Consider the following 27,531-nt stretch of genomic DNA (forward strand, 5'->3'; position numbering starts at 1 on the left):
TTCTTCAGAAATCTCAATAAATTAGAATGTTGTGGAAAAGTTTTAAACTTGTGTATTAAATAAATTCAGTGCAGACAGACTGAAGTAGTTTAAGTCTTTGGTTTTTTAAATTGTGATGATTTTTGCTAACATTTAACAAAAACCAACCAATTCAATATCTCAAAAAATTAGAATATGGTGACATGCCAATCAGCTAATCAACTCAAAACACCTGCAAAGGTTTCCTGAGCCTTTAAAATGCCATCTCAGTTTGGTTCACTAGGCTACACAATCATGGGGAAGACTGCTGATCTGAGAGTTGTCCAGAAGACAATCATTGACACCCTTCACAAGGAGCCACAAACATTCATGCCAAATAAGCTGGCTGTTCACAGAGTGCTGTATCCAAGTGGAAGAAAAAGATGCACATCCAACCGAGAGAACAGCAGCCTTATGAGAATCGTCAAGCAAAATCGTAAAAAAAAATTTGAGCGAACTTCACAATGGAATGGACTGAGGCTGGGGTCAAGGCATCAAGAGCCTCCACACACAGCAATGTCAAGGAATTTGGCTACAGTTGTTGTATTCCTCTTGTTAAGCCACTCCTGAACCACAGACAATGTCAAAGGCATCTTACCTGGGCTAAGGAGAAGAATAACTGGACTGTTGACAAGTGGTCCAAAGTCCTCTTTTCAGATGAGAGCAAGTTTCATATTTCATTTGGAAACCAAGGTCCTAGAGTCTGGAGGAAGGGTGGAGAAGCTCATAGCCCAAGTTGCTTGAAGTCCAGTGTAAAGTTTCCACAGTTTTTGATGATTTGGGGTGCAATGTCATCTGCTGGTGTTGGTCCATTGTGTTTTTTTGAAAACCAAAGTCACTCCACCCATTTATCAAGACATTTTGGACCTTCTGCTGATCATCTTTTTGAAGATGCTGATTTCATTTTCCAGCAGGATCTGGTAACCTGCCCACACTGCCAAAAGCACTAAATGTTGGTTAAATGATCATGATGTTGGTGTGCTTGACTGTCCAGCAAACTCACCAGACCTGAACCCCACAGAGAATCTATGGGCTATTGTCAAGAGGAAAATGAGAAACAAGAGACCAAAAAATGCAGATGAGCTGAAGGCCACTGTCAAAGAAACCTGGGCTTCCATACCACCTCAGCAGTGCCACAAACTGATCACCTCCATGCCAGGCTGAATTGAGGCAGTAATTAAAAGCAAAAGGAGCCCCTTCCAACTATTGAGTACATGTACAGCAAATTAACATACTTTCCAGAAGGCAAACAATTCAATATTTTATTATTATTTATTTTTATTTTTTGGTCTTATGAAGTATTCTAATTTGTTGAGAGTTGGTGTGTTTTTGTTAAATGTGAGTCAAAATCATCAAAATGAAAAGAACCAAAGACTTTTAAACTACTTCAGTCTGTGTGCATTGAATTTATTTAATACACAAGTTTCACAATTTGAGTTGAATTACTGAAATAAATGAACTTTTCCACTTTATTGTAATTGACTGAGATGCACCTGTATTAATGTATTTATCTTTTGTTTAATTTTTTCAGGAATTTCTTTCAAACAATAAAAAAAAAAAAATTCACCCAAACCTATGAATATATATATATAGTGATAAAGTGATTTTAACCAAACTTTTTCCCCCACTGTGGTTACGCTTTATCTTTTCTAGGATACCAAGTCAGCCAGGATTGTCACTGATGTCCTGTCAAAATAAATAAATAAACAGGTTTACTGCTGGACGAAATTGTTCTGTCTATCAGCAATATAGAGCTGTCAGATTGGGAAAAACAGAGTCATTTCCTCTGAAAATCATAAGAAAAAGAAAATCATCAGAGCAGGAAAAGTATAGAGCTGGAGAGAGAAAAAGAAAGAATGAGGAGAAGAAGAAGAGTTTTGGGTCTAAGATGGTGCATTACAAATGTACATTTTAATATGTTTTGGTTGCATTTTTTACTTTTGTTTGCAATACTAATGATCTTGTTGTACCAACAAGCAACTAGCTTTATAAAATCACAGATACTAAGAAATGTGTTTTCTGAAAATATTATCAACTTATATAAATAATAATATTTATATAATTATAAGCAAAAACCTTTTTAAGTGAATATTTTACATAAAAAAAAAAAATCTGAGTGCATCATTATGCCTTCCATTATTCCTTTGTTTAAATAAATAAATAAACCAAATGGTTTGTCAATTACTGCATCAGTTCCTACACCACATTCTAAAAGAAAATCATTTGAGTATTAACAGTGCTTTTATTCTTTTGTATTTCTGTCACATGTTATTTTTTTTTTTTTTTCATCATGCCAATAGTTTTGTAAAAGTACAAGTTTTCATCACATGCAAAGACACACAGTCCTATCAAGTGTTATCACAGCTTGAGAGAATAGTATTTCTGGGGTTTGTGTGTTCTGTGGACAGAAGGAATATATATATATATATATACATATCCCAGGGCTCTGTAAACTTCTGTATGTGCATAGCGTGAGTGTTTGTTTATGGCTTCTCTATTGGTTTGACCTCTCCAAAAAGGTGTAAACAAGATGCTTATCTGAAAGACTTTTCTGAAAGGTATCTGCTTAGTTTCAAGCTAATCTTTCAGGTATGCTTTGACAGTCCTTTGGAGACTCGCAAACTTTAGGTGGTCAACTCCCTCAACTCTAAAGTTGTCAAAAATGCTTTTTAAACATTTTGGCTGCAAAAAGGTACTTAGCTGAAACAGCAAAGTTGTTCCATAAATGATAATACCATGTTGAGGGCTGATGAAGTCTGCTATTGAATACCCTGGAATCACTCCACTTGAGGTTTTTGAATATCTACACCGCTTTTCCATGAGGTGTGGGGTACAGCCATGCAAAAGGGCCTGTTTATTTTCTCCCAAACCCTAAAGATCAACAGAAGCCACCATCATACTGTTTTCATTTCAACACTGTTTATTGAAAATGAAAAGCTGAAAATATTCTATTCTCATAGAGGTCATTGCATGCAATGAACAAAAATAAAATTTTAGGCTATTCGATAATTGAACTTTAATATAATTTTAACGTTTTCCAGATTTATGTAAATGATGATATTCTGTGATTTTGTTGCCATGTGACATCATGTGATCAATATAGTCATGTGGCTTCTTGTATTAAGTATTATTAACATGTGACTGAAACGTTCGCCACATTTTCAGTAAAGCAGTGGCTTTTCTTTTGCATTTAGTGTTTTTCTCTTTATTTATAACAGTGTGCAGGCACCTTTTTTCATTTATTAGGATATATTTCAGAGAAAGATATAGTTTGTACTCACAAGGATCATAAATGTTATAAACAGAAGAATCATATGGGAACAAGAGGAAGTGCAGATTTCCGATTGGTCTGCACATGAAACTCTCTATCCACTCTCACCCCATCACAAGCTGAATCACCGGATGACAGTCTGCTTTGATTTCCCCAAAGACCAAAAAAAAAAAAGAAAAAAGAAAAGAAAAATATATATATTTTGTCCTTTGGGAGGTGTAAGTTATCAGGAGATGAATCATCCCTTGCGGCTACTTTCACCTTTTCACCATCTTATCGCTTGAGTGCTCTAGGGTTTCTTGCTCAGAACACTAATCAAACTTCAGAGGATCTCAAACTGTCTTCTGACTCTCTACCTCTATAACATCCCATCAGCTTACACTTTGCATTCCTTCAATATTATTGGGTCAAAAAGAGTATTATCATACACATTTTAGATACATACAGCCGTGTATTCACAGAAAACAAATCTGTAAAAACGGACACACATCTTCTAGTTTTTTTTTATTATTATTATTATTATTATTATTAGAAAGACAGCTTTGTTATGATAAGATCTGGAATCATAATCCCTCACAGATGAATAAGTGATCCGAGTGAATACAGCAATACAGTATTTGATCTATTTCGCTTGTGGTTTGATCTTTATGTCCAGTGTAGCTGTATTTTTGGCATTTTTTTATTTCTAATTTTGTATTTCTTTTTTATTACAATTTTAGTTCTTGTATTTTTTTAAACATTAACATTTATTTCAGTTTGCTGAAAATACAACATGTCTGCATTTTTATTTTTGTCATCTAATATTTGTTTTAAAACAATTATGTAAAAAAAAAGTTTTAGTTAACTATCACTGTCTTATAACAAAAAAAAAAACATTAGTGTCAATTTTTCTATAATAGCTGTGGCAAAAATGATAGAATTAGCTTTTTGTCTTGTTTTTCGGGCTCAATATAGTACAAGAAAAAAGAACAAGAAATGACTGTGTAATTAAATATATAGCACAGGATGATTAAAAATAGCACTGACTTATTTCAGTCCCAAAATGTTCTCTGTTTTCCAATTTTTTGTCCTTGGCTGCAAGATAATTTGGTTTCACCAAAGCAGGGTGTTCTGAAAATGTTCCAAAAAGACACAAATTTCAAGTTATCATGCTGTAAAAGTGGATGTGTAGAATAAATATTTTTTATTTCTTTTCTTTTTTTTTTTTTTGTCTGCTCCAGGCACATGGATTCTCATTAGTTTTCCCCACATACAGGAACCTATCTACAGCGTAATTTCCAAAAATCAATCTAATGGGTAAAAATTAGCACTGCTTTCATAAAGAGCACCTATGAACAACAGCACAAATACAAGTACTCTGAAAATACGGCATGCTACTGTTATATTGTAAGCCTTAAGCAAAATTGCTTAATTTAACAACCAGCTCTGCTGAAACAGTCCTCTGTTTCCCCAGGTTGCATTACCATTAATGGAAAATCTATGCAGTCATTTAAACATCCGAATGCATTAGGCCTGGAGCTGCAGCTGCTTTTAGTGGCACTATCTTACGGTCTAAAGACATTAAAAGACAGATGAGATCAGATAAAGGTGAGAAGTTTTAAATACCGAGAGATCTTGTGTTGAGATGTTTTTTTTTTTTTTTTTTTTAAAGGTGAAAGGTTTAAATGAGAAAAATGAGAAAGTAAATTACAAGCATGATGGCCAACATAAAACTGTATAACTTCTTGATTAATGGAGTAGAACATGACAAAATTAATCACTTAAGGTTCAGGAATTGAGTCAGATTAATATAGAAGTTTTCAATTAACTAATTAGCTCATAAGACACTCAACTGGGCATGTTTTATGTTTTTGATTCACTAAAGAGAACTGTCCAAGAGTCATTAGCCCGGGAATCGGATTTAGCCTTTCTAAAAAGTGAGTTATAGGATGTGAGTCTGATTGACAGAGACATACTCCAATTGATTCATACATAGTTTTGATTCACTAAGCTCATAGGAGTCATACTCAGGAATCAGACTTACCTCATTACAACGTATTATTTATTCGCTAAAAAGAATCACCCCATGAGAATCATTAGCCTACGAATTGTATTTGGCTGTTCACACTTTATGTTTCTGATTCACCAAAAAACGAGCCCACTTATAAGAGCCATTATCTCAGGGATCAGACTTAACTGTTTACAGTGTATGTTTATGATTCACTATAAAGAACTGGCTCATAAGAATCATTAGCTCTGGAACTGGTTTAAATTAGTAATGCTGTATGTTTGTCTGTCAGTATAAAGAACCATCTTGCAAGTGTCTTTACAAGTGAATCAGACGTAATTGTTTCTTGTTATGTTTTTCATTTCACTAAAACGAACCAGCTCTTTAAATGCCATTAGCTCGGAAATCTGACTTAACTGGTTACACATTATGTTTTTGAATTACTAACTTGACTGGAACTGGACTTAACCGTTCACTTTGTTTTTAATTCAAAAAAAAAAAAAAAAAGGTTTTAACTGCTTTTTTCTTTGCTTCAACTGCAGTGCACATCCTGCGTATGTTCCTATGTGTGTTTGTGCAGATAAAAGGAAACATGTGAGCCAGTAATTGTGTGCAGAGGTGTGACACATGTTCTGTGGGGGGTTATGTATATGTGTGTGAGTGTATGCACTCTTTGTGATGCGGATGTCTCCCCACTTAGAGACATCTGTGAAAAATGTGACCCCATGGACCACAGTGTCCGGTGCGGTGCTTGTGACGGCCCCATGAGACCCAGATGGAGCTGAGGACACAACTTGGAAATCATAAAACATGTGCTACTTAAAGCTGGTAGGACTTGACCCTCTGCTCTGATGAGAGCCGTCTCACTTACCACGGTTAAGGACATGAATGTCATTACCAGATCAGAGCTATTTCACGAGGACAGGGCGATGGACTCTGAAATATTGTTTTAATATCACTAAAATAGTAATACTCTGGGATGGGGACATATTGAATTCTTGTTATTAGGACAGCAGGGGTTTGGTCAAACATCAGAAATGTTCTTGTCATGAAATTATCTTTATTGAACTGAACAGCCAAACAGAGGGGGGATTAGAATTATATGAAACTGTGTAGTCTTTTCACAGTGATGTTATGATTTTACTTTTTATATATCCTGAATGGTATTTTCTGAATAACATATTGGCCTTTGCAATAGAACTGTTGGGAAAAACTAAACAAATAAACACAGGATATGCCCCAGACCTAGACCACATGTGAAAACCCAAACAAACAGTATCCACCACTACTTACTGTACCATCATACAACATTTTACACTGAAAATGTGTAATACACTAAGAATCAGAGAGCAAATGAAATAGTATTGCGCTTATTTAATTGCTGCTATTTTTCGGAGACACTGTGAAATGTATTGATTATTCTGATTATTCTGTATAATAATATAATAATAATAATAGCCTACTAAAATGATTTCTGAAAGATCATTTGACATTGAATTCTGGAGTAATGGCTGCTGAAAATTCAGCTTTGCCATCAATAGAATTAATATATAACAGCTATTTTAAAATAAAGGAAAAAAAAATGGTAGTTTTTTGGCAAAGCAAATAACAGGTTTTAAACATAAAAAAAAAATGTAATGATTCCATTGCATAAGTGTTCATACCCTTATCTGGGACCATTAAAATTTAGATCGGTAGCATTCATATTGCATGAAAATGTTTCCACACTTTAAATGAAGTTAACCTGTGGTAAATTCAGTTGAATGGGTATGATTTGAAAAGGTACATGTCTTGATAAAAGGTCCAACAGCTGAAAATGCATGTTAAAGCAAAGACCAAAAATGCTCAATACACCAAAACATAGTGATAGCCTTAATGAATGCCCAGTCCAGAGCATTCAGAACCTGGGCAGAAGGTTCCCCTTCCAACAGGACAATGACCCTAAACACAGCAAGAGTGTCTTATAGACAACTCTGTGAATGTCCTTAAGTGGCCCAGCCACAGCCTGAGCTTAAGCCCAATCATATATTTCTGGAGAAACCTGAAAATGTGCGTCTGCCCTCATCCAACCTGACAGAGCTTGAGAGGTGAAGAGGCGAGGTGAAGAATAGCAGATAATTGCCAAATGCTGACATGCAAAGCTTGAATACTTACGCAATTTGAATGCAGTTTGAATACTTATGCAAATTATTATTTATATATATAGTTTTGTATATATATATATATATATATACCTTTTTGTTGTTTTTTTATATAAAAAGAAGATAAATAGATAAAGTAAAATCAAAATAGAATAGAAAGTGCTGGAGTTAGATGGTTAAATAAAGATTGAACAGATGTGTTTTTAGTCGTTTCTTGTAGACGGCTGAGGACTCGGATTGAGTTGGGAGGTCATTCCACCAGGAGACAACAGTTCATTAAAAAGTCTGTGAAAGTGATTTTGTGCATCTTTGGGATAGATAAAGTGATGTTCACTTGCAGAAAGCAAGCTTCTAGAGGGCACATAAGTCTGAAGAAATGAATTTAGATAAAGGGGTGCAGAGCCAGTGGTGGTTATGTAGGCAAACATTAATGCCTTGAATTTTATGCTATATATATATATATATATATATATATATATATATATATATATATATATATATATATATATATATATATATATATATATATATATATATATATATATATTTGTTTACAACATACATTTTATATTTTTAATATTATAGTGAATTAAAACATAAAACATGCCACATTTGTTTTCTAAAGTGTGTGAGTAGCATATTTCATAGAAACACTTAATGCTGAGCTAATATTAGGTTCAAATTCTTCTCTATTTGAAGCTGGGACAGCTGGAAGGGGTGATTGGCAGCTGGAATTTTCCACATTGAGTGGTGTGGAAATGGACTGGGGCTGCGACAAGTAGACTGGGAACAGGGATCATTGTCAGGAGAATCACCCTCTAATAAACGTTTGTGTGAAACCTACGGATTCTATGCTGCAGCTGTGCGTCTGTTTGGCCCAATCAGTGGTTTTCTGTGGTTAAATTAGCTAGACCACTGGCCCAACCATCCCTTCAATGTGTGTCAGCAGTGAATCTTGAATGTATCATCACTGCAAAATAAAATCTGTTGACAGCAGATGAAATAACATCCGTAGACAGCAGATATTCTTTCAGTGCGAGGCCTATTAGAACTACAAAACTGTTTGTTAATTAGTGAAAAAAAAATGTGCCTTTGCATCACTTTGACACAGATAGCAATGTGAAGCCTGGTTGTGTGTGGATAATAATCTCTGAAGCGAGAGATGATGGTGGCTCTCATCGGAGAGGTAAAAGCGACTGGTGTTCATTTGCTGTGTGACTCATAGCAACTTCTATCAGTCACAAACCCGAAGGACGTCATCGTGTTCTAAAGCAGACAGTGCATGCATAGTGTCAGTTCAATTAGAGCATAGCACTGAATCCTTCAATGGTATAACATTCAGTTTAGACTCCACAGGGACTGTTTAAGACTGTTTAAGACTACACAGTTATTGTCAGAAATGAATAACTATATTAAATCTGTAGCAGAAAAAAAAAAAAAACTAAAGTGAAAGCCATAGACCGCACTAAGAAGTAGCTTTACTTAATTTTTATTTTGCAAGTTTTTGAACACATACATTTTAAGTAACATTTAAATATTTAATTAATTAAAAATCTACTTAATCCCTTTTCTAAATTAATCTAACTTTTTTTTTTTGATGAGAAATATCTACCAATTTATTTTGTTAAATGCTACACTCTAGTAGTTAATTTCCATTTTAGTACAGTTTATACAATTTATTTTAATAAGGCAGCACTGGAAAATGATACATTTTTATATCTAGTAATTATGACTTTATATCTTCTGAGATCTAAACACGATTGCAAGGAGGAAAAACACGATCCATTGAATGAAATGCCAGATAAGTAAATGCAGAAGAAAAGCATGAAGAGAATTGTGGTCTTCTAATTTAAGAGAAGATTCATAATTAATGACCCTTAAGCAGTAGAAACAGTCAATTAAAAATGCATAATTGAAGGTTAGCCATTAATTAATGATGCCAGAGCTGCTAGCAATTGTTTTCGGTTTTCTTTGTTAGATCAGATTTTGCAGATTTTGAGCAGATTTTGGAAGACAACTGACGGTGAAAAATCATTCATTCATGAAACCTAGCAGGCCTGAACCTGGAGAGTGTGACAGCACAGCACCGCTCATAAACATCTCCAATAAAGAAGAGTAATGACTTTGCGGGTCTGACAGCTGAGTAAAAGCCGCTTCAGTTCAAGCTACAGAGAGGGCAATGCTGTTGCAGTTGTCACGTCAAATTTGACTATTTCATACCAAGACCCGGAACCATACACAAAACACATCACAATAGTTCTGTTGTTGTAGAAAAGGGGAGTAATCTGTTTGTGTTCAAAACTGATTTATTGAAAAATAACATCAGTTGCAAACCAATCCTAGTAATTGCACAGAATAGAACTGAGGCTTGAAAACAAAGATCAAATTCAACCACCTAGTCTAAGTGCTTTCTAGAACTTCTGCTATCTTTAGCCACAGAATTAGACACGCCCCATCTTTCTACAGCAATATAATCATCTGTCAAGCATCTGTTTTCAGCTTTCTGAATCTCAATAACCTGCTGCTGTGAAAAGTGATGTTCATTTTTGCTTCTTAATTTTCTCCGGTCCTCCCATTCCTTTAAGAATGTTAAAGCCATGAAAGATGAGAAATCACGAACATTTCGCACCCTCCAGACTCATGAATATGCTACAAACTCAACCTCAATTTCAAACTTGTGGCTCCCAATATATGAACTGCCCATTGAGAACGTGCAAAATGATTGACAAGCACCTCTGGGCGTTCTAATTGGCTAAATAGACAAATATTGTTACAGAAATTGGCATGACAGGATAGTTATTTATTTCAAAAAATAAAAACCTTTCATATCACAATTATTGTATATTTGCAACTTCAAAAGAAGTATCATTTGTGATATTTTCATATTATAGTCTGTATACTTGCACATCTTGAGAGAAATGCAGTTAATGTTGTCATTAATAGATAATGCAAAATAATTGATTAGACCAATTTATGTCCCTTGCTGTTTTTCTTGGTTTTATGATGACTACTTAACAGTCTCAAACTAACTAACTGCTTTTGTCTTCACATTAGGCAGAATTTTTGCATAATGATTTCAATAGAATGCTGGAAACAATCCATGGGGATTTTTACCATGCTGACTCACTCCATGCAGTTTCTGCAGACTTTCTGGCTGCACATTCATACTCTAAAACCTTCCACTTCCACAGATCTGAAGGACCAGAGCAAAATCTGAAAATGGCTAGTTAGTGGCTATTTGTGTGCACATAATCAAAGCAGCACTCGGGCAACCTGCGTCATTCGGACGATGGTGGGTTGGTCTAATATGTCCCAAGAAAACATTTCTAGGGCTGTTACACCAGCTTCACCAATGTGCCCTGTTGACACAGTGCAGGAAGGATGTGTGGATTTATGATGTGCCAGATTCTGACCATACCATCTGCCTTTTGCAGGCAGGATTTTGCATGCCATGCGGTGTCTATCCAATTTTAGTTGTTCAGATTTGGTGATCATGTGTGAATTGTAGCCTTTTTCCTCTTCTCAGCTGGAACTAAGCTTCCTTGCATAGGATTAGGAAAGTAACTTGGAACAATTTCTTTCAGCATGTATTCACAACAGCATGTATACTGCTTATATTCAGTTAAGTTACAACTGTAATATACACTGCAAAAGTTTGGAATAATAGATTTACGTTTTGAAAGAAGTCTCTTATGTTCACCAAGGCTGCATTTATTTGATCAAAATGAACTTGATGAACTTCATGGAATAAACAGAAAAAAAAGAAATATTATTGCATTATATTGCATTATATATTATTGATTTTACTTTGATCAAATAAATTCAGCCTCATGACCTTCACCTCTGATGTTGTATTTAATGTTCGCATGTCATATGATGATAAGACAAAGCCCAAGACATGTAGAATTTACATTTCAGATTCAAACTCCCTGATGCCATCATTGATAACAACCTGGAGGGCAACATAAAATATTTAAACACTGACTGTGATTGACATTCATGTGCAGTGTCTCGCATATTCTTAATGTGTATGCCAGTACTATTTTACCAGAGTTCTACACTTAATCGCTTCCTTCCAGCTCCTCATCAAGGGACCCTGTGGCTCTTAAATTGCCCCTCAGCTTGTATGCATCTGGACTTACAGGTGGCAGACTGGCAGCTGAACGGCATCAACAGGAATATCATTAAGTCTAACTTTACTGCACAGAGTTTAAAAAATGTTTTATTTATATAAATTAAAAAAATAATGAAAAAAGTTTTTTTCTGCTGCATAAAAATGGAAAAGTGTCATCTTGTTTTGAGGGGTTTCGCACACATAAAACATGATATATTACTAAAGGTTTTTTTTTTTTTTTTTTTAATCCTCAATGAAGAACCTTTTTTGTTGAATGATAAAGTTCCATGTTCTTTATTTTTAAAAATTTAAGGAATGGATTTCTGTAAACGCCTCCTTGAAGCAATATATATTTTGTTAAAATTCCATACAAGATAAAATGTACATGACTTGGCGTTCTGAATAATGCACGCTACTGATAAAAAGTATTATGCGTTGCAAAATGAAACCAGTCCTCCTGTGTGCAACAATAATACAGAACCCTCTAGTGGTCGTATGAAGATCTGCAGCAAGTGTGCGTCGCGTCACCAAGTTCTAAGCTGGAGGAGGAGATCTGGAGCTCTAGGGTCCACAGAGTCTCTGTAATCCAGTTTGGAGTGGTCGAGGATGCCATCAGAAGTAGCCTCTCCATAAGACCTGCAGTGCATCGGCACTGTGGTTTTATAGACGTGGGAGCATATTAGTTGCTTATTAGTTTATTCTACCTCAAAATAGTTTAAAAACACTTCAAATTATTTTACAGGTTATGCCACCACGGGAAAAAAAATTAGGTGTAACGAGGTGTTCAACTGGCAACATTATACGCTTTATCGCACAAAGTAAGGGATCCATCTGAGGAATCTGAAAACACCTTCAAGAGTGATGATGAAGACGAAACTCACCATGAACCGAGCAGTCAACACCTTCGGACCAAACCAGTGAAAGTCGTCTTTATGGAGTTTCAAAATGACATTTTCTAAACTGCTGAACGAGAGCAAGGATGAATTCCCCTCGGACTTTCTCTCCAACATCAGCAACACCACCTGTGAGGGCATCACCCTCGACTCTCAAGTCATCGGTGTCGGAGTCTTTCTGGCCGTTTTCATTTTGGTGGCCATCGTCGGAAACATTTTGGTTATTCTGTCGGTGCTGTGCAATAAACATTTGCAGACGGTCACCAACTTCTTCATTGTGAACCTGGCCATTGCGGACCTTCTGCTTAGCATCATTGTCCTCCCGTTCTCCGCGTCTCTAGAGGTGCTGGGATGCTGGGTGTTCGGTCGGGTCTTCTGCAACATCTGGGCAGCGGTGGATGTGCTCTGTTGCACGGCGTCTATTTTAAGTTTGTGCATTATATCTATAGACAGGTACATCGGGGTAAAGTACTGTCTGAAATACCCCACTATCATGACTGAACGGAAAGCGGGTGTCATCCTCGTGGTGGTCTGGGTTTCCTCGATGGTGATTTCCATCGGACCGCTTTTGGGATGGAAAGAGCCTCCACCTTCTGACGAGAGCATCTGCAGCATCACGGAGGAACCGGGTTATGCTCTGTTCTCCTCTTTATTCTCCTTCTACCTCCCGCTCATGGTGATTTTAGTCATGTACATTAGAGTATACATCGTGGCCCGCAGGACTACAAAAAGTTTGGAAGCGGGTGTGAAACGGGAGAGAGATAAATCAGTGGAGGTGGTGCTGAGGATACATTGCAGGAGCATGCCGGAGGATGCCAGCACGAACTCCAAAACCAAAAACCACCCGTTCAGAAGTTCACTGTCCGTGAGACTCATGAAGTTCTCCAGGGAGAAGAAAGCTGCTAAAACCCTCGCCATCGTCGTGGGGATGTTCATTCTTTGTTGGCTACCGTTTTTCTTCGTTTTGCCGTTGGGTATGTATCAGTTATAGCTACTCTGTCTGATACCGAGATCTCGGGCAATAATATTCGTAATGGTTAGAGCAAAAATTAAAACGTGATGCTTTACATTAAATAATAATAATAATAAATACAAAATGAAACCAAATTAAACTACTTTACATTACATTGAAATTTTTTGAACTATTAAAACGCATAAAAACTAATCGAAATCAGAAATTGCCACCAAGTAAATGGGTGTACTCATTACTTGTGGATTTTCTATTAAATGTTATTCTTATCATAATGGAATACATTAATCCTCTAATTATCAAATAAGATTATACTGGATAAAACAGAACTCAAGCATTACTTTTATTTATTTGGTATTGTATTGCTACTGGAGAGCGCTTTTGGAGTTTTAAAATACTTTTTTCTTTTACGTTTTTATTAATACGTTTTTATGTTATGATATTACACAAACATTTGAGCATTCTGGGGAAATTTTCATTTAGAAACAGGGTTGGTTCCAAATTAGGATAAAAAATTCCAATCGAATCATTTTGGTTACATCGTTCGTAAAAAAAAAAAAAAAGAAGAAAAAAAAAAAAATCCGGGAATTGGAAGGGGAAGAAAAGCACTTGAGCAAATAACATGCACATTTATCTCGACAATGTGTTCATGTTTTACTTCATGAATAGGCAAAACAGAAATGTGTAGCCTGACAAAAAAAATAAATAAAATAAAATAAAATTAAGCTTTAAGCATCGTTACTTTTCTCACCGATTACTTTCCACGCGTCACTTTACTGCATGTTGCATTCACAGTTAATACGATTCAATTAGAAGGCAAATGTGTGCATATGGAATGAATGGGGTTTTGAGCAGGATTTAACATCAACTCAATCTTACTAAATCTGAAGGGAGATTGTATTGATGTCTTACACTTGGTTATTAACGCTGTTGGTCTTTGTTTGGATAGCACAGTTATTTAGGATCCCAAAAAATAATATTGCATATTGAAGTGCAAGAACAAATGTAAAATCATTAGAATACAACCAAATACATGTTTATATGTATTAAATCAAATAACCAAATCAGATTTTGTTCTATTGCTGACTCCAGAAATGTTGCTGAATAAACAAAATGTAAAAAAAATAAATAAAAAACAGTTAGGCATTCTGGTATGTATGACTGGAAAATATAAAGAAAACCCTATGTAACAACAGTTTAAATTTGCGATGAAACAAAGCATTTCTACTCCTAATAAACGTCTCCTTTTTTATGCAACCAGGTCATGCTGAAAAAGAGCTATTGTTTGGTTAATTATCTTTATTAATGTGTAGCCTTCATGTGTGACCATGATATAACTGCACATGACAACAGTACACACCCTGATCTGTGTGTCGTCAAAACAAAGCACAATAATGAAGGCAGAAGTGAAAGGCTTGTGAGAGACATATGAACAATTTCCCCCTTTTTATAAAGGCTATGGCATGAAGAGTACAAGAACATGCTTTCCTCACATTTTGTAGTCCAATAGCTTTTAGTGATTTCATCATAATAGTACGTCTCATAATATCACCGCCCCTTTTATTAAAAAATAATTTGGCTTCCATGTCCTCAAGCAGCCAAGAATGGGTTATGGCTCATTTATAGTTGCATTACCCATGATTTTATGATATTAACACACTAAACACACAAATCAAGTGCTAACAAAAAGCATGTAAATGCAAAAGTTTCAAACATTTACCTATCTATCTATCTATCTATCTATCTATCTATCTATCTATATATATATATATATATATATATATATATATATATATATATACTGTACACAAAACACTGTCAGTCCATAGTAATGAATTCAAATCTTCCTGTAATCAAACTCCTTGAAAAACATGTGTTTTGTTGGGCCAAACAATCATTAAGTTCTGTGCATGCCAGGGTTAACTGATTCCTATAGAAAAAAAATGATTTTGACATACGCATAATGCAGAAATGATTAATTGCTAAAATTATGCTCAATCAAAGACCACCCCTGGGAGACTGAAGCAAATACATTAAATGCAGTGTTCCAGTCATGGAATCCATTACCCAAGATTATGACACAGAGGCCAAAACGTGTGCTAGAAATGGAAAAGAATAGTCTCCTATTACATTAAAAGGATTTTGGTGTCGCTGATATCATTGTCTAAAGCATGAAATGGGTACATCTTGAGTAGCATACAAATGACAGCAATTTTCATTTTGACTATTATTAGCAATTAATAATTAAAATACACATTAAAAAGAATAATAATGCATGGCTGGCATTGTACATTCCCAACGATGTATTGGTTTCCCCCCCAAACCCTCAATCCATTCCATCTCCGGGGTAATCCAAGAGTGTGGTTTTTTCCTGTCCCTGCTGGTATTCCACTCACAGTCACTATGGGGAAAAAATAGGGCAGCAGTGGTTGATAACATCTGCTGGCAAGCTTTGCATGTGGTGCTGGTGAAAGTCTGGGATCAACTCTTCATTCGTCCTTTTTTTTTTTTTTTTTTTTTTGAGGTTAGAGTCAATGGTTTGGGAAGAGGGACTTTGTTCAACCAGAGAAAATGAAGGACTCAGTTCCCTGACCTCCTTTTGCCCAATGCTCCACTGCCATAATCACAGCTATTAACGAGTTGAGTCAAAGAAGGTGCTTTCGTTTTCCAAAGCCTCAGCAACAGCCAGCCACCAGGACAGAAGAGGCATATGATATGGCTTAGATCCACACGTACGCTGCAGAAGAACAAACTGTAAGGCATTGTGTTATAACGACAGAAGTGAGGGATTGACTGATGTAAATCAAAATAAAAAGTGCTTTTGTGATCCATTTACAGTGCTCTCTAAAATTCTTGACTTTAATTCAATGTTGTCATTCGGTGTTGCAGTCTGAATCAGTCCACTCATCTGGGTAACTACAAGCAGCGCTACTTTTAGCTCTCACATTGCGAACTTTTTCTGTTTTATTTCATATAAATAAAATTTCCACTATCTTACGTCCCAAATGTAGTTGTGGTGAATAATTTCAACTCAGTTTAATGTTTCTTGTCCAACATATTTTACAGAGTAGCTGTGCAATAAGCAGGCAAAGTATAATCAGCTGGTCATTACTGCAAAATGAACCACTTCATGGTGATCCAAGGCCCCTCCGCTCCTCTTATATAATTACACTTTTTGTAGAAGGCTTTTAAAATGACAAGTCTACCCTCTAAATGATGGTCACATTTTTGGCATCAACATGCCCACCATGTTATTGTTAAGATACAGGGAAATGTTTTCCTTATGGTGTGTTTGTGCTAGACAGTGAAAGTCTTATTTCTGGTGACAAACAGAACTTAATGTTCCTGTTCTCCTAAAGGAAATGTTAAAAATATTTTTTCATGAAATTACAAGAGTAATTTCAAGTACAAGTACAAGTTTGATTAATTAAGTTGTTCAATAATCGCAAACATTGTCATTTTTAGAGTATACATGATTAATCTAGTGCAGCAAGTCCAGACGATATATAGATTCACTGCATTTCCTGGCAATGTAAAATTATGCAACATTATGAATTTAGATTTTTGTTATTTGGTCATTCAGTTTCCCAAATACCATCTTTTTAGACTAAAGTGAACTCTCTTTGCGAATGTTCTAAGAAATGCTTTAATAGTGTCTTTGATTTAAATTTCAGCAGCAAAATGAGATGAAAAGTCAGATTTATTTCCATACAATAACTTTGCCTGCCTGTCAAAATTATCTTGAACTTTTCTGACCCAAGCTGTTATGTTAGCCTCTAATACATTTACATCAAACTGACACAGAATGCAGCTTGACAGGAACTTACACATGTAGCCAATAACCACGGACCATAATAAAATATGTCTTGTGGTGATCAGTATGAGATGAGACAACTTTAACATGTGGCTACCTGCCAAACGCTCCTATAGCTCAAATGGCTCGTGCCAGGCAAATGCATTTCTAGAAAGCAAAGACTGCCAGCATGCGTTCAACACTCAGTTTGCACTTGTAAATGAATTTCCTACCTGACTGCTTTGGGTTTTTGGGACCCAGAAAAGATTAGAATTTTGATAACCCCCTTTTTGAACCTTTATTTTTAATAGTGTAAAGCAGAACATGCATGTTGGAAAAGCCACATTGGATATAATTGCAAACTTACTTAATTTATAATCCCATAAATTATATCCCATCCTCATATGTTCATTTAAAAAATAGATATATTTGGCTTATTGATTATGCTTTCAGCTACCACAACATGTCTACTTTAAGATTGGCTCGATTTTCTAAGTCATTTTAGCAGAATTCCTCAGATTTCCCCTAAAATCAGAACAGCAAATCTGGAAAAGTCAGAAGGTCCAAAAATTTTTCCTGCAGTGTACTGTAGGTACACAGAATCATTCCAGATTGCCCAGAGTAAGGGTTGCCACATTGTACATGATGCTCCGGCTAAAAGGAAGTTTTCTCTCAGTAGCTCCCAAACATCCTGTTTGGTGTGTCTCATAATTACAACAATTACCAAAAAGGAGCTTTCCAGGGACTGGCTTTCATCTCAAAGTCACAGTTGCAACCAATTGACGACCTCTGGCCAAGACCGGGAGCAGCGGATCTCTTTGTTCATCAAATTCAGTTTCAACAAGACCACATTATTTCCAGTTCTCCTACTATTTATTCCCTCTAGTGCTATTTTTATACATCTCCATTGACAGGGAGGTATTCTGACCTCTCGTGACACTGAAATGCATGGCATGGGCGATGACAACTGTTTTATGTGTGAGATAATGCAGCGCTAGCCTCCTGTCACTCTCTGTGGGCAAAGCACAAGGCAGGGAGGAGATATTGGCAACATATGTGGTGTCTTTCGAAGGTAGACGGAGTGGAAATGTGCAGGTAGCGTAGATGTGTGGGAGGACAGGATGTGGAGAGAGACACAATGTAGACAGATTCCATCTCAGCCCAAATCCATTCAACCCAAATCTCATGATCTGTATTTTAGGTTTGTGCAGGCTTGCTATAACTAAAATATTGATTTGCCATTTAAAGTAAACATGAAAAAAATGGCCTATTTACTCCCTTAAGAATCTTTTGTTCAATGGAAAGTTTCAATGGATGATTAACGTTCTTCATGGAACCATCAATTTAATTAAGAACCTATATTTTTAAGAGTGGAGGCAAATTAGTTTTGGGGTGAACTATCTCTATTTAGTATGTGGTTCTGGTTTCATTGTAAACAATTCATTGGTGCATGTTATTCCAAAGAAAACCATTTCTCGTAATCTTTGATCAGAATGCAACAACTTTCTATTTCCACTGACGTCACATTGGGTAATGTTAACCAATAGGTGAATAGCTATTTAAGTAATGTTTTATCAAGCCTGCATTTGGTCCACCCACTTTTCACAACCCAATCAATTCCCAATAGATAAAATCAAATCTTGCCTTGCATTTTTTTTTTTTTCTTTAAACATCCTTCCCTCAGAAACGCATCAAATCACTGGAGTGAAATGGGTTGCAAACGGCAGTTCATGTTGATTATAATGACTAATGGCCTTGTGTGGCCAGTCTATCAAAGGTAATAGTGATTGTTTCGTTTGGAGGAGAATTTGGGGAATGACATATTGGCATTGCTCCCACAGGCAAGAAAAAAAAAAAACACTGAAACTAAAGAGAAAACATGCCACGTACTCTCCAACAAGCTGAAGGAAAACAATGTGCAAAGTATATAATCTGTCTGCTGGGTATAATTAGGCACACATGGTTGAAAAGGGTGAACTCGTGAATTTGAACTTTTCAGTGTGTGGGAGGAGAATGGTAGCTTCAGGCTAAGTTTACTTGAGTCGCAGTGTTATTTCCTATGTAAATAATCTTGCTCTAGCTGACAACTAAATGTTTTTCCACCTCTCTCACTCTCTTTCTGATTTTTTTTTATTTATTTTTTTGCATCCTCAGGCTCTTTCTTCCCAGCTCTGAAACCCTCTGAGATGGTGTTCAAAGTAATCTTCTGGCTGGGCTACTTCAACAGTTGCATTAACCCTGTAATTTACCCTTGCTCGAGCAAGGAGTTCCAGCGCGCCTTCACCCGTCTGGTGCGCTGCCAGTGCCAGCGGCGCCGCCGAATCCTCCGCCGCTTCTACGACCAGCGCTGGAGAACAGCCATGCGAGGAGCCCGGAGGGACCCGCACGGAGACTACTGCTCTGGATTTCCCTTTCACGAGCAGTGTGGTAACTCTATCTATTCCTGCCAGAGCAAGAGCCGGCCTCTTAGTCTGAAGAGCTGGAGCTTCTTCCCCCCTTTACAGAAGTCCTCCATCCAGCTGAAGGAGAAAATGAACAACCTTTCCAATAAGATTAAGAACGGGACAGGGAAGAGTAGTACGTCTGCTCTGGCCCGGACAGAGATTGACACGGTCTCCATGGGGATCTATAACGACTGCGGCGATCAGAGCGGCTACCAGATCTACGACCTCACAGAGTGCTACGGCCTGAAGGAAACAGACATCTAAACAAAGACAGAGATTACTGTCTGTTTTCTTTGAGAGCTCTGACCCACTGCCAGTTCTTAGGAATTGTTTGAATTTTTTGTTTTTTGTTCTCAAAGACTAGTATTCTTGTCTTAAAATACAGGCCAATGACAAAAGGACAATGCGTGATAAAGAATATTAATGTTTTTTCACATGGATAATTTAAAAATATTTCTTTAAAAGAGGGAAAAGTACACTGAATGGAAAAATGTATGTGGTGGGGAGGTAGTGGAGGGCTTATCCGCACTGGATCAGATTGAAAAGACTCATAGCTGCTGGGTATGTGTATACCGTGTTGTCCATGTGGCCTTAGTCTGTCGGGTGTTTCAAACTCTCTGATGACCAGCAATGATTTGAACTGTATTTACAATGAGAGATTGTTACAGTTTCTTTGACTTGCTGTCCATTAAGTGTGAATGGAAAACATGTTTGACTGTGATGTATTGAGACACTGTTGAATCCGTGACACTGATTTGTATTAATGATTCACTGTGGTTCACAGTGCTGTGGAATTCACTTTCAAATCATTCGAAATCGATTCCGATACCTTTAAATGTGAGGCACAGTTTGTAACCCAAACAGATTTTGTGCAGATGTTTTCAGTATTACAGAGGGTAGTTGAATACTGTGCTATCCATGTGCTATTCATGCTATTCTCATTTCAACCATGATATTTAAGTCATCCCTAAATGAAAAAAAAAAAAAAAGATCATAATTCATGGACTACAACAAGTGTTGTTGAGAAAAGCTTTGAGTTTCTTTGTAATGCTGATGTGACAGTGTCTTTGAGTGTCAACTATTAAACATAATAAATCTGAAAAGAGCATGCAGTTGATCAAATATGTCTATTTGATGAATCCTGAAAACAGTGAATCTATTTAATTCAAACAACCATCCCATAAGGAAAAAAAAAATCTGATTATATCCTTTTAATAATGTTATTTGTACACAGCAATGATATTGCATTGAAATCAAGTACCTATCTTGTCAGACCTTTCTCCTGAGAAATACTTAAAGCAATAGTTCACCACCCCAAATTAAATTCAATGATCATTTACTCACCCTCATTTTGTTCCAAACTTATAAGACTTTGGTTAATCTTCGAAAACTATTTAAGATATTACCCCTCCATAGAACGCACAGGTAACCAAAAATAAAGCTGTTATAGAATAAATCCAGTCTTATGCAGAGGTACAATGGCTTTACATGATGAACAGATTTAATTTAGGCATTTACTCACAGATAAACGAAGAGAAACACATGGGAGCTTGTGCGATCGTAACAGGTTTCATTAAAAATCCTTAATTTGTGTTTAGGAGATTAACACAAGTCAAATGGTTTTGGAATAACATGAGGGTGAGTAAACGATGATCATTTTTGGGTGAACTATCCCTTTAAGATTCCACAACTTCTCTTAATCACTACTCACACAGGCACATGTGCTGCACAAAAGTTCAGATGTTCATACTTGCATTCAGGATGCTCTTCGGTGGAAGTTTTCAAATCATGCCAGAAAACATGATTATCAGGCTTTAGAGTAACTTGGTGAGTTCATGCAGTGTTACATGCTGTGGCTGTGCTAAGATTTGCCAGGATGAGATGAACTTGAGACGTCTGAGACGAACTTGATACTTAACCAAAACAATACTGAGAACTCTATGATGTCTCCCAAGTCATGAAAAAAAGCAGTCTCTGCACAATTAAATAAGTCAGCTTATCAACTGCATTTTTCGCTGCATTAAATTACTCATTAATGATGAAAAATCTAAGATGGCCAGTAGAGGTCACTGTTAATGTAAATGCATTGCAAATTCCAATAATTTACAACAGAATTGCAAACACAATTGTTAACAAGAAACATTCAAAAGCAGTCTGAATCATCTCATATTATACTTAATTATAAAAGTGACAAGACTGTGGGTGTGAAGATGACTTGGGAGGATAGCAATTGGTTTCCTTTTCCATCTCCAGTTCTGAGAACTTAATGAAGAGAAATAACGGTAGCACTTTATTTTACAGTCCTGTTCCTCATGTAAATACTATGTACTTATTATAGTAATTACAATAACTATGTAATAACTAGGTACTAACCCTGAACCTACCCCTAAACCTAAACCTACCCCATGTAGTTACCTTGTATTACCAGAACTTTCTTAGATAAATACACTGTAAGTACAGTATAAGTACATCTTAGTACACGTACTGTAAAATAGAATGCAACCGAAATAACTGTGAGTCCATGTCCTCCCCGGTTTCCTGTGGATTACTGAAGACTAACACCAGCAGACATAGCAGTTCTTAATGGGTTCCTTCAGCTTAGCGCGTGTATGTTTTGACTTGTCAGAAAAAAATGACTTTACGTACATTTCACTGGCTTAGAATTATAAACAGTGCAAGAAATGTCTAAAAAGAAGATAGTTGGAGTGAATTGCCAGGCACGGAGGTAATAGAACATTAAAAATGAAAAAAAAAAAAAAAAAAAATATATATATATATATATATATATATATATATATATATATATATATATATATATATATATACCGGATGTTTTCCAGAGACAATTTCCATTTTCAGAATTATTACATAAATTTTATATTATAAAGAACGCCGCCTCCCAGTTCCTTCATCTTTGCTTACCTCACTATTGAAGCAGGCAGACCAGCTGGGGCCAATTCTCTGTCCTGCCGTAATTTCATAAGAATTATATCAAGAAAAATGTGATCACAACTGAGATTTAATTTATATCATTATGTAATTATTTGTTCTCATACATAGTTTAGTTATGACTCTGCTGTTCCGCAGGTCACGGGTGCTAATCTGTGACAGGGGAGTATGTGTCACACATCTTTGGAGTGTTTCTTTTGATAGCCACTTTATGTGTAGTGTAAGTGCACTGTAACCGCACACTCAAAAAGCAAAAACCCGATGTTCCTGGTTGTTCCTCACTGTGTTTATTATTTCATGCTGCCATATTTTGTTGAACATACCAGAAATGTTTCTGCAAAAGGACATTATGTGAGTCTGAATTGTGCTTTTAACCATTTTAGATTCCCACTGTTACAGCTTGTACCACAGAATGCTCATAATTCTGCCAGTATACAACAGGGAAAGATCTGTTTGTAACCTTGAGTGCACTTTGCATTAGTGTTAGCAATAGATGCAGTAGAATGAAGGATTATTTGCGGCAAAGCACCAAATCTGTGAAAAATGATGCAGACTAGACATCTAATTTATTCTCACATGAAAAAAATGTGAAAGAAAACACATTTTTACAGGAAGTTCAACACCAAATCACAATGTTTGCATGCACTTTATCACTTGTCATGCTGTTAGCCTAACAGAGTTATCTTCATCTCACTGGGTTTGTGTGAGATTTCATAATGTGTTAATCCTTTTAATCTTACAAGTCTTACAAGGAATAATACCTATGGTCACCGATGGGGCAATAATACATTAATAGCTTTTTAAAATATGTTTTAAAATATACAAAAATGGCCTATTACTAATAAAGATTCTAAAATATATTTACATAAATATATTTTTGATAATCCATATGGCAAAAAAATAATTCAAGGAAATAATTTAAAATATATTTATGAAATAGAGAATATATTTTGTTTTAACCCTAATTTGCCAAAATGTATTCCAGGAGCAAGAAAGAAAAAAAGAAAAAATAAATAAATATATATATATATATATATATATATGTGTGTGTGTGTGTGTGTGTGTGTGTGTGTTAAGCTCTCCTTTAAACTCATATACCTAAACCTCACTCCCATCTGGGTCATGGCACCAGTGTCACGCCTTCTGCTTCTCCCCACCTCACTTGTCCTGGGTTGCACTTCCCGAAAGCAACTATGATCACAATTTCCATCTAGTTCAATAGAACATGCAATCAAAGTTAGCTAATGATGCTTTTGGGAAACGTACCCCTCAGCAGGATTTCTGGCACGGGAGGCAGGCGCAATAACAAAGACACTAAAGTCTATACTTTAACAATATTTTGGCCACCCCAAAAAACATATTTGACCATATGTGCTGGACAGTAACAAGTTTGGGAGAATTTATTAGGTAAACAGTCTAGTGGTTATCAGTGCGCTCACTGGCATCTCTTTTTGAGTGAGAGAGGTCCATTCCTTGAACTGAGCCGTGCAGACATATTCTGCAGCCCATGATCATGAGGAAAGCCCTACGGAAGGATCGGTTAAAGAAACCGTAGAGGAAAGGGTTCAGGGAGGAGTTGACATACCCCAACCACAGGAACACATCCCAAATCACAGCAGCAGTCCCGTACTCAATGAACGGGTCGACGATATTAACAGTAAAGAACGGCAACCAGAAAAGAAGGAAAACCCCCATGATGATGCCCAGAGTTTTGGCTGCTTTTCTCTCTCTCCTCATAGAGTTGCGATGTTTTTGTTTCTTGCTCGAGTCCTTGCCCACACCTGCCGCCATCTGCGCCTCCATCGCGCTTATCTGCATGGCTTGCCGCTTTGCCGCTTTGTATATCTTCCAGTAGGCCACCAACATCGTCACCATAGGCAGGTAAAATGCAACAAGGGACGCCATTACGGCATAAACGCGGTTTACCAAGAAGATGCACATGTTGTCAGTCAAAGGAACGTCCATGCCAAGCTTGTGCAGCCCGAGGAGAATTGGGCCGAAGGAGATGAGGAAAGGAATGGCCCAGCAAACCACAATCAGCAGACCCACACGTTTACGGGACATCTTAAACGAATACACCAAAGGGTTGCAGACGGCATAGTAGCGGTCAAAAGCAATGCAGCTCAAATGGAAGATGGAGGCTGTGCAGAGCATAACGTCCAAGCTGGAGTGAAGATGGCAAAAGGTTGGGCCGAAATACCAACATCCTTCCACCGTTCTGACCATACTGTATGGCATAACCACCAGCCCCACCAGGAAGTCAGCAACAGCCAGAGACATCACGAAAGAGTTTGTAGGGCACTGAAGCTGTTTGAAGTAAGCAATTGCAAGAACCACCAGGAAGTTGCCAACAACTGTGCAAACGATCCCGGTGATGATGAAGATGTAGAGGGCGACTCGTGAACCGGAGCTCCTCAATGTGGCACAGGGCTCAAATCCAGAGTCGAGTGAAATGTTGCTCCATTCCGTGGAGTTTTCCATGCTGTTCAACCTGGTGATAAATGAGACACATGCATTCAAGATTTATTCCCATGATCAATGATAAATTCTTTGTCTGAACTCACAACATGCTGTGACAAAGAAGAAAAATGCTTGTTCGAGATATTGTCTAGTTTTGCGAATAAACTGATATATGAGAACAAAAATGTCTGTGTCATTTCACCACACCATAATAATCATTCTATTTCACCATTAATATTTTTGCTAAGTGACAACTGCCCCTGTAGTTCCAATAAGGCTGGGAACGCAGAACAGACTGGGAAACCGAGGCCAAATCTGCAATGAAAACAATATTTTGGATCCTTTACTTCTGGATATTAGCCAAGAATCATAAAAAGCCCCTCAACTCGACCTTGTCTCAGGAATTGTATCCCTGCAGCATGCCCCACTGTGACCTTTGGGATAACACCTAACGTGCATAACTGAAATGTCATCAGCATTGTTAAAGCTGAACTCGGTCCCTATTGGGATGTGAGCAAAAACACGAGTTTGAAAGCATGCAATCTGACAAAAGTATTTTCGCTATTGGAAACAATTCAAAGGGATGGTGTAACGTGTTGCATAATTAAAGAAATTCTAGAAATAGCATATTTGAGATGTAATGAAGAAAACTTCCATTGCACATTCTTCGTGTAAAATGTAAGTCATGTGAAATAAAAACCACCAATGAATTCTCTCAGATCCAGTCAAGCGACAGAGTGTCATTTCCCAGTGACGGACTGACAGGCATGTTTCTCAGCCCATGACAGAACCTGAAAACAACATCTGGAGATGTTCGACGGAGAGGAAAAAGGAAGTATAGTGGGGGAAAAATGGTTTTAGTTCAGTAATAATACAAATTTAATTACCACCGATGGGACCGAGTGACAGGAAAAGGCAATGCTTAACATTTTGCTCTTCCCTACGCTATCATTTAAAAAGTCATTCTATCATTCTATATTTCTAATTATAATTTCATTTTCTTTGCTATTTCTTAACTATTTAATGACTGATTATGAATCTATATAATTACTCCAGTGTGGATATAAGCAAGTATGATACTTTTGTTTTCTTTCTTTTTTCTTTTTCTTTTTTTTTATGACACATTTGGTGTTTGCAATCAAGTCAAGTCAATTTTATTTATATTCTGCTTTATGCAATACTGATTGTTTCAAAACAGCTTCAGTTTGGTTCGGCTATTTAAAGTTATTTAAGTAAAAATAAGTTCTATTCAGCTATAAGTAGCTCTACTGCAGATAGCAGTAATAATAATTTATTGATTGATGTAGCAAAAACTATCAGTTTTGAAACAAATTTGATTCAGCTCTAAAACAATTCTGCAAAAAACAATACCATCGTTCAGGGTGTAGTGATATTCAATGTTGGGTTGCCATTGCTGATGTTCAGTTTAGGGCAATTCACTTTAAGTTTTATTACAACAGCACGATAAGAACTGTTGACCCAGAATAAACATTCAGTCTTTATTTATTTATGTATTTCAGTGAAACTAAAAACTGTTATGCAGCTCTTTCCATATACAATGGCAGTTCACAGTGGCCACATCGGTCCATCTCCAAAAACAACAAGAAACACCAAAAGAGTATTATAAACTTGTTTCACATGGATCTTTTAAACCCAGCCATGAGAATCAGTGCTGTTGTGGTTTCAATTATGATTGTCCCTTGACATTTTGAATGTGAGCGCACAAGTTGTATGGACTAATTGTTTTTATTACTATTATTTTTCTTGTTTTTCATGCATCTTGAAATAAGCGTCAGCTTATATAAAAACCTGCATAACAATACTTTTGAAAAAAAAAAAAAAATCATAATTTGTGTTCCACAGAAAATACAACAGCTTGTATTGGTTCATAACGAGAATAAGCAAACACTGACAAAATGTATATTTAGCAGCGAGCTATTCTTTGAATAAATATCCATATACTTCATAATAAAAATTGTACCATGTACTGTAATATATGGTAGATCCTCTACATCTACAAATGTTTATTTAAATATTACTGGGTCTGAATATTGACACTAAAAAAATAGAGAAATGGCAGACGGCCTGATGTGCATGCTATATTTCACATTAAATTGCAATTTGTTCACAATAATAAGGGGAACATTTGAAGAAACACTCGGGTGCTTAATGAAAATGATACAGTTCTTCCTTTTCCTCTGAGCCATTTGCAGTGTTCAAAAATGAGCGGTCTGGAAGGTCAGTATTGCAGACACTGCTTAGACACGCTCACAAACACACGCTGTGATCCCTCTGACTGCTCAGACACAGCAGGTGAGCTTTAAAAACATCCTGCACCTGTGGATGTGACCATCAAGACAATGTTCTGAGAGCAGCTTAAAGAACATAGAAAAAAAAACATATTGTACATGCGTCTGCGTGTGTGGTCGTTCCACATCTTAAACACGACAAATTAAACTCTACCCGACACTTCACAAATGTAAACACTGAC

The 27,531-nt window shown here is 36.5% G+C and overlaps 2 protein-coding genes across 2 annotated transcripts; one reads left to right on the top strand and one right to left on the bottom strand.

Moving 5' to 3' along the window:
- The first annotated feature begins 12,116 nt into the window (after window positions 1-12,116).
- LOC127949252 (alpha-1D adrenergic receptor-like) lies at window positions 12,117-20,734 on the top strand. Its single transcript, XM_052546301.1, has 2 exons — window positions 12,117-13,398; window positions 19,342-20,734. The coding sequence occupies exons 1-2, from the start codon at window positions 12,477-12,479 to the stop codon at window positions 19,893-19,895; spliced, it is 1,476 nt and encodes a 491-aa protein (XP_052402261.1). The 5' UTR covers window positions 12,117-12,476; the 3' UTR covers window positions 19,896-20,734.
- Window positions 20,735-23,653: 2,919 nt separating this feature from the next.
- LOC127949255 (5-hydroxytryptamine receptor 4-like) lies at window positions 23,654-25,066 on the bottom strand. The gene has a single exon (XM_052546303.1). It carries the CDS (start codon window positions 25,059-25,061, stop codon window positions 23,997-23,999), a length of 1,065 nt encoding a protein of 354 aa, XP_052402263.1. The 5' UTR covers window positions 25,062-25,066; the 3' UTR covers window positions 23,654-23,996.
- Between the last annotated feature and the right edge of the window lie 2,465 nt (window positions 25,067-27,531).

The sequence above is a fragment of the Carassius gibelio genome, chromosome B1 (assembly GCF_023724105.1).
Source record: "Carassius gibelio isolate Cgi1373 ecotype wild population from Czech Republic chromosome B1, carGib1.2-hapl.c, whole genome shotgun sequence".
NCBI classification, from domain to species: Eukaryota; Metazoa; Chordata; class Actinopteri; order Cypriniformes; family Cyprinidae; genus Carassius; species Carassius gibelio.

Coding starts and splice junctions, on each gene's coding strand:
- LOC127949252 (XM_052546301.1), top strand. CDS start 12,477: ATGACATTTTCTAAACTGCTGAACGAGAGCAAGGATGAATTCCCCTCG. Junction 13,399..19,341: donor TTTCTTCGTTTTGCCGTTGG/GTATGTATCAGT, acceptor TTGCATCCTCAG/GCTCTTTCTTCCCAGCTCTG.
- LOC127949255 (XM_052546303.1), bottom strand. CDS start 25,061: ATGGAAAACTCCACGGAATGGAGCAACATTTCACTCGACTCTGGATTT.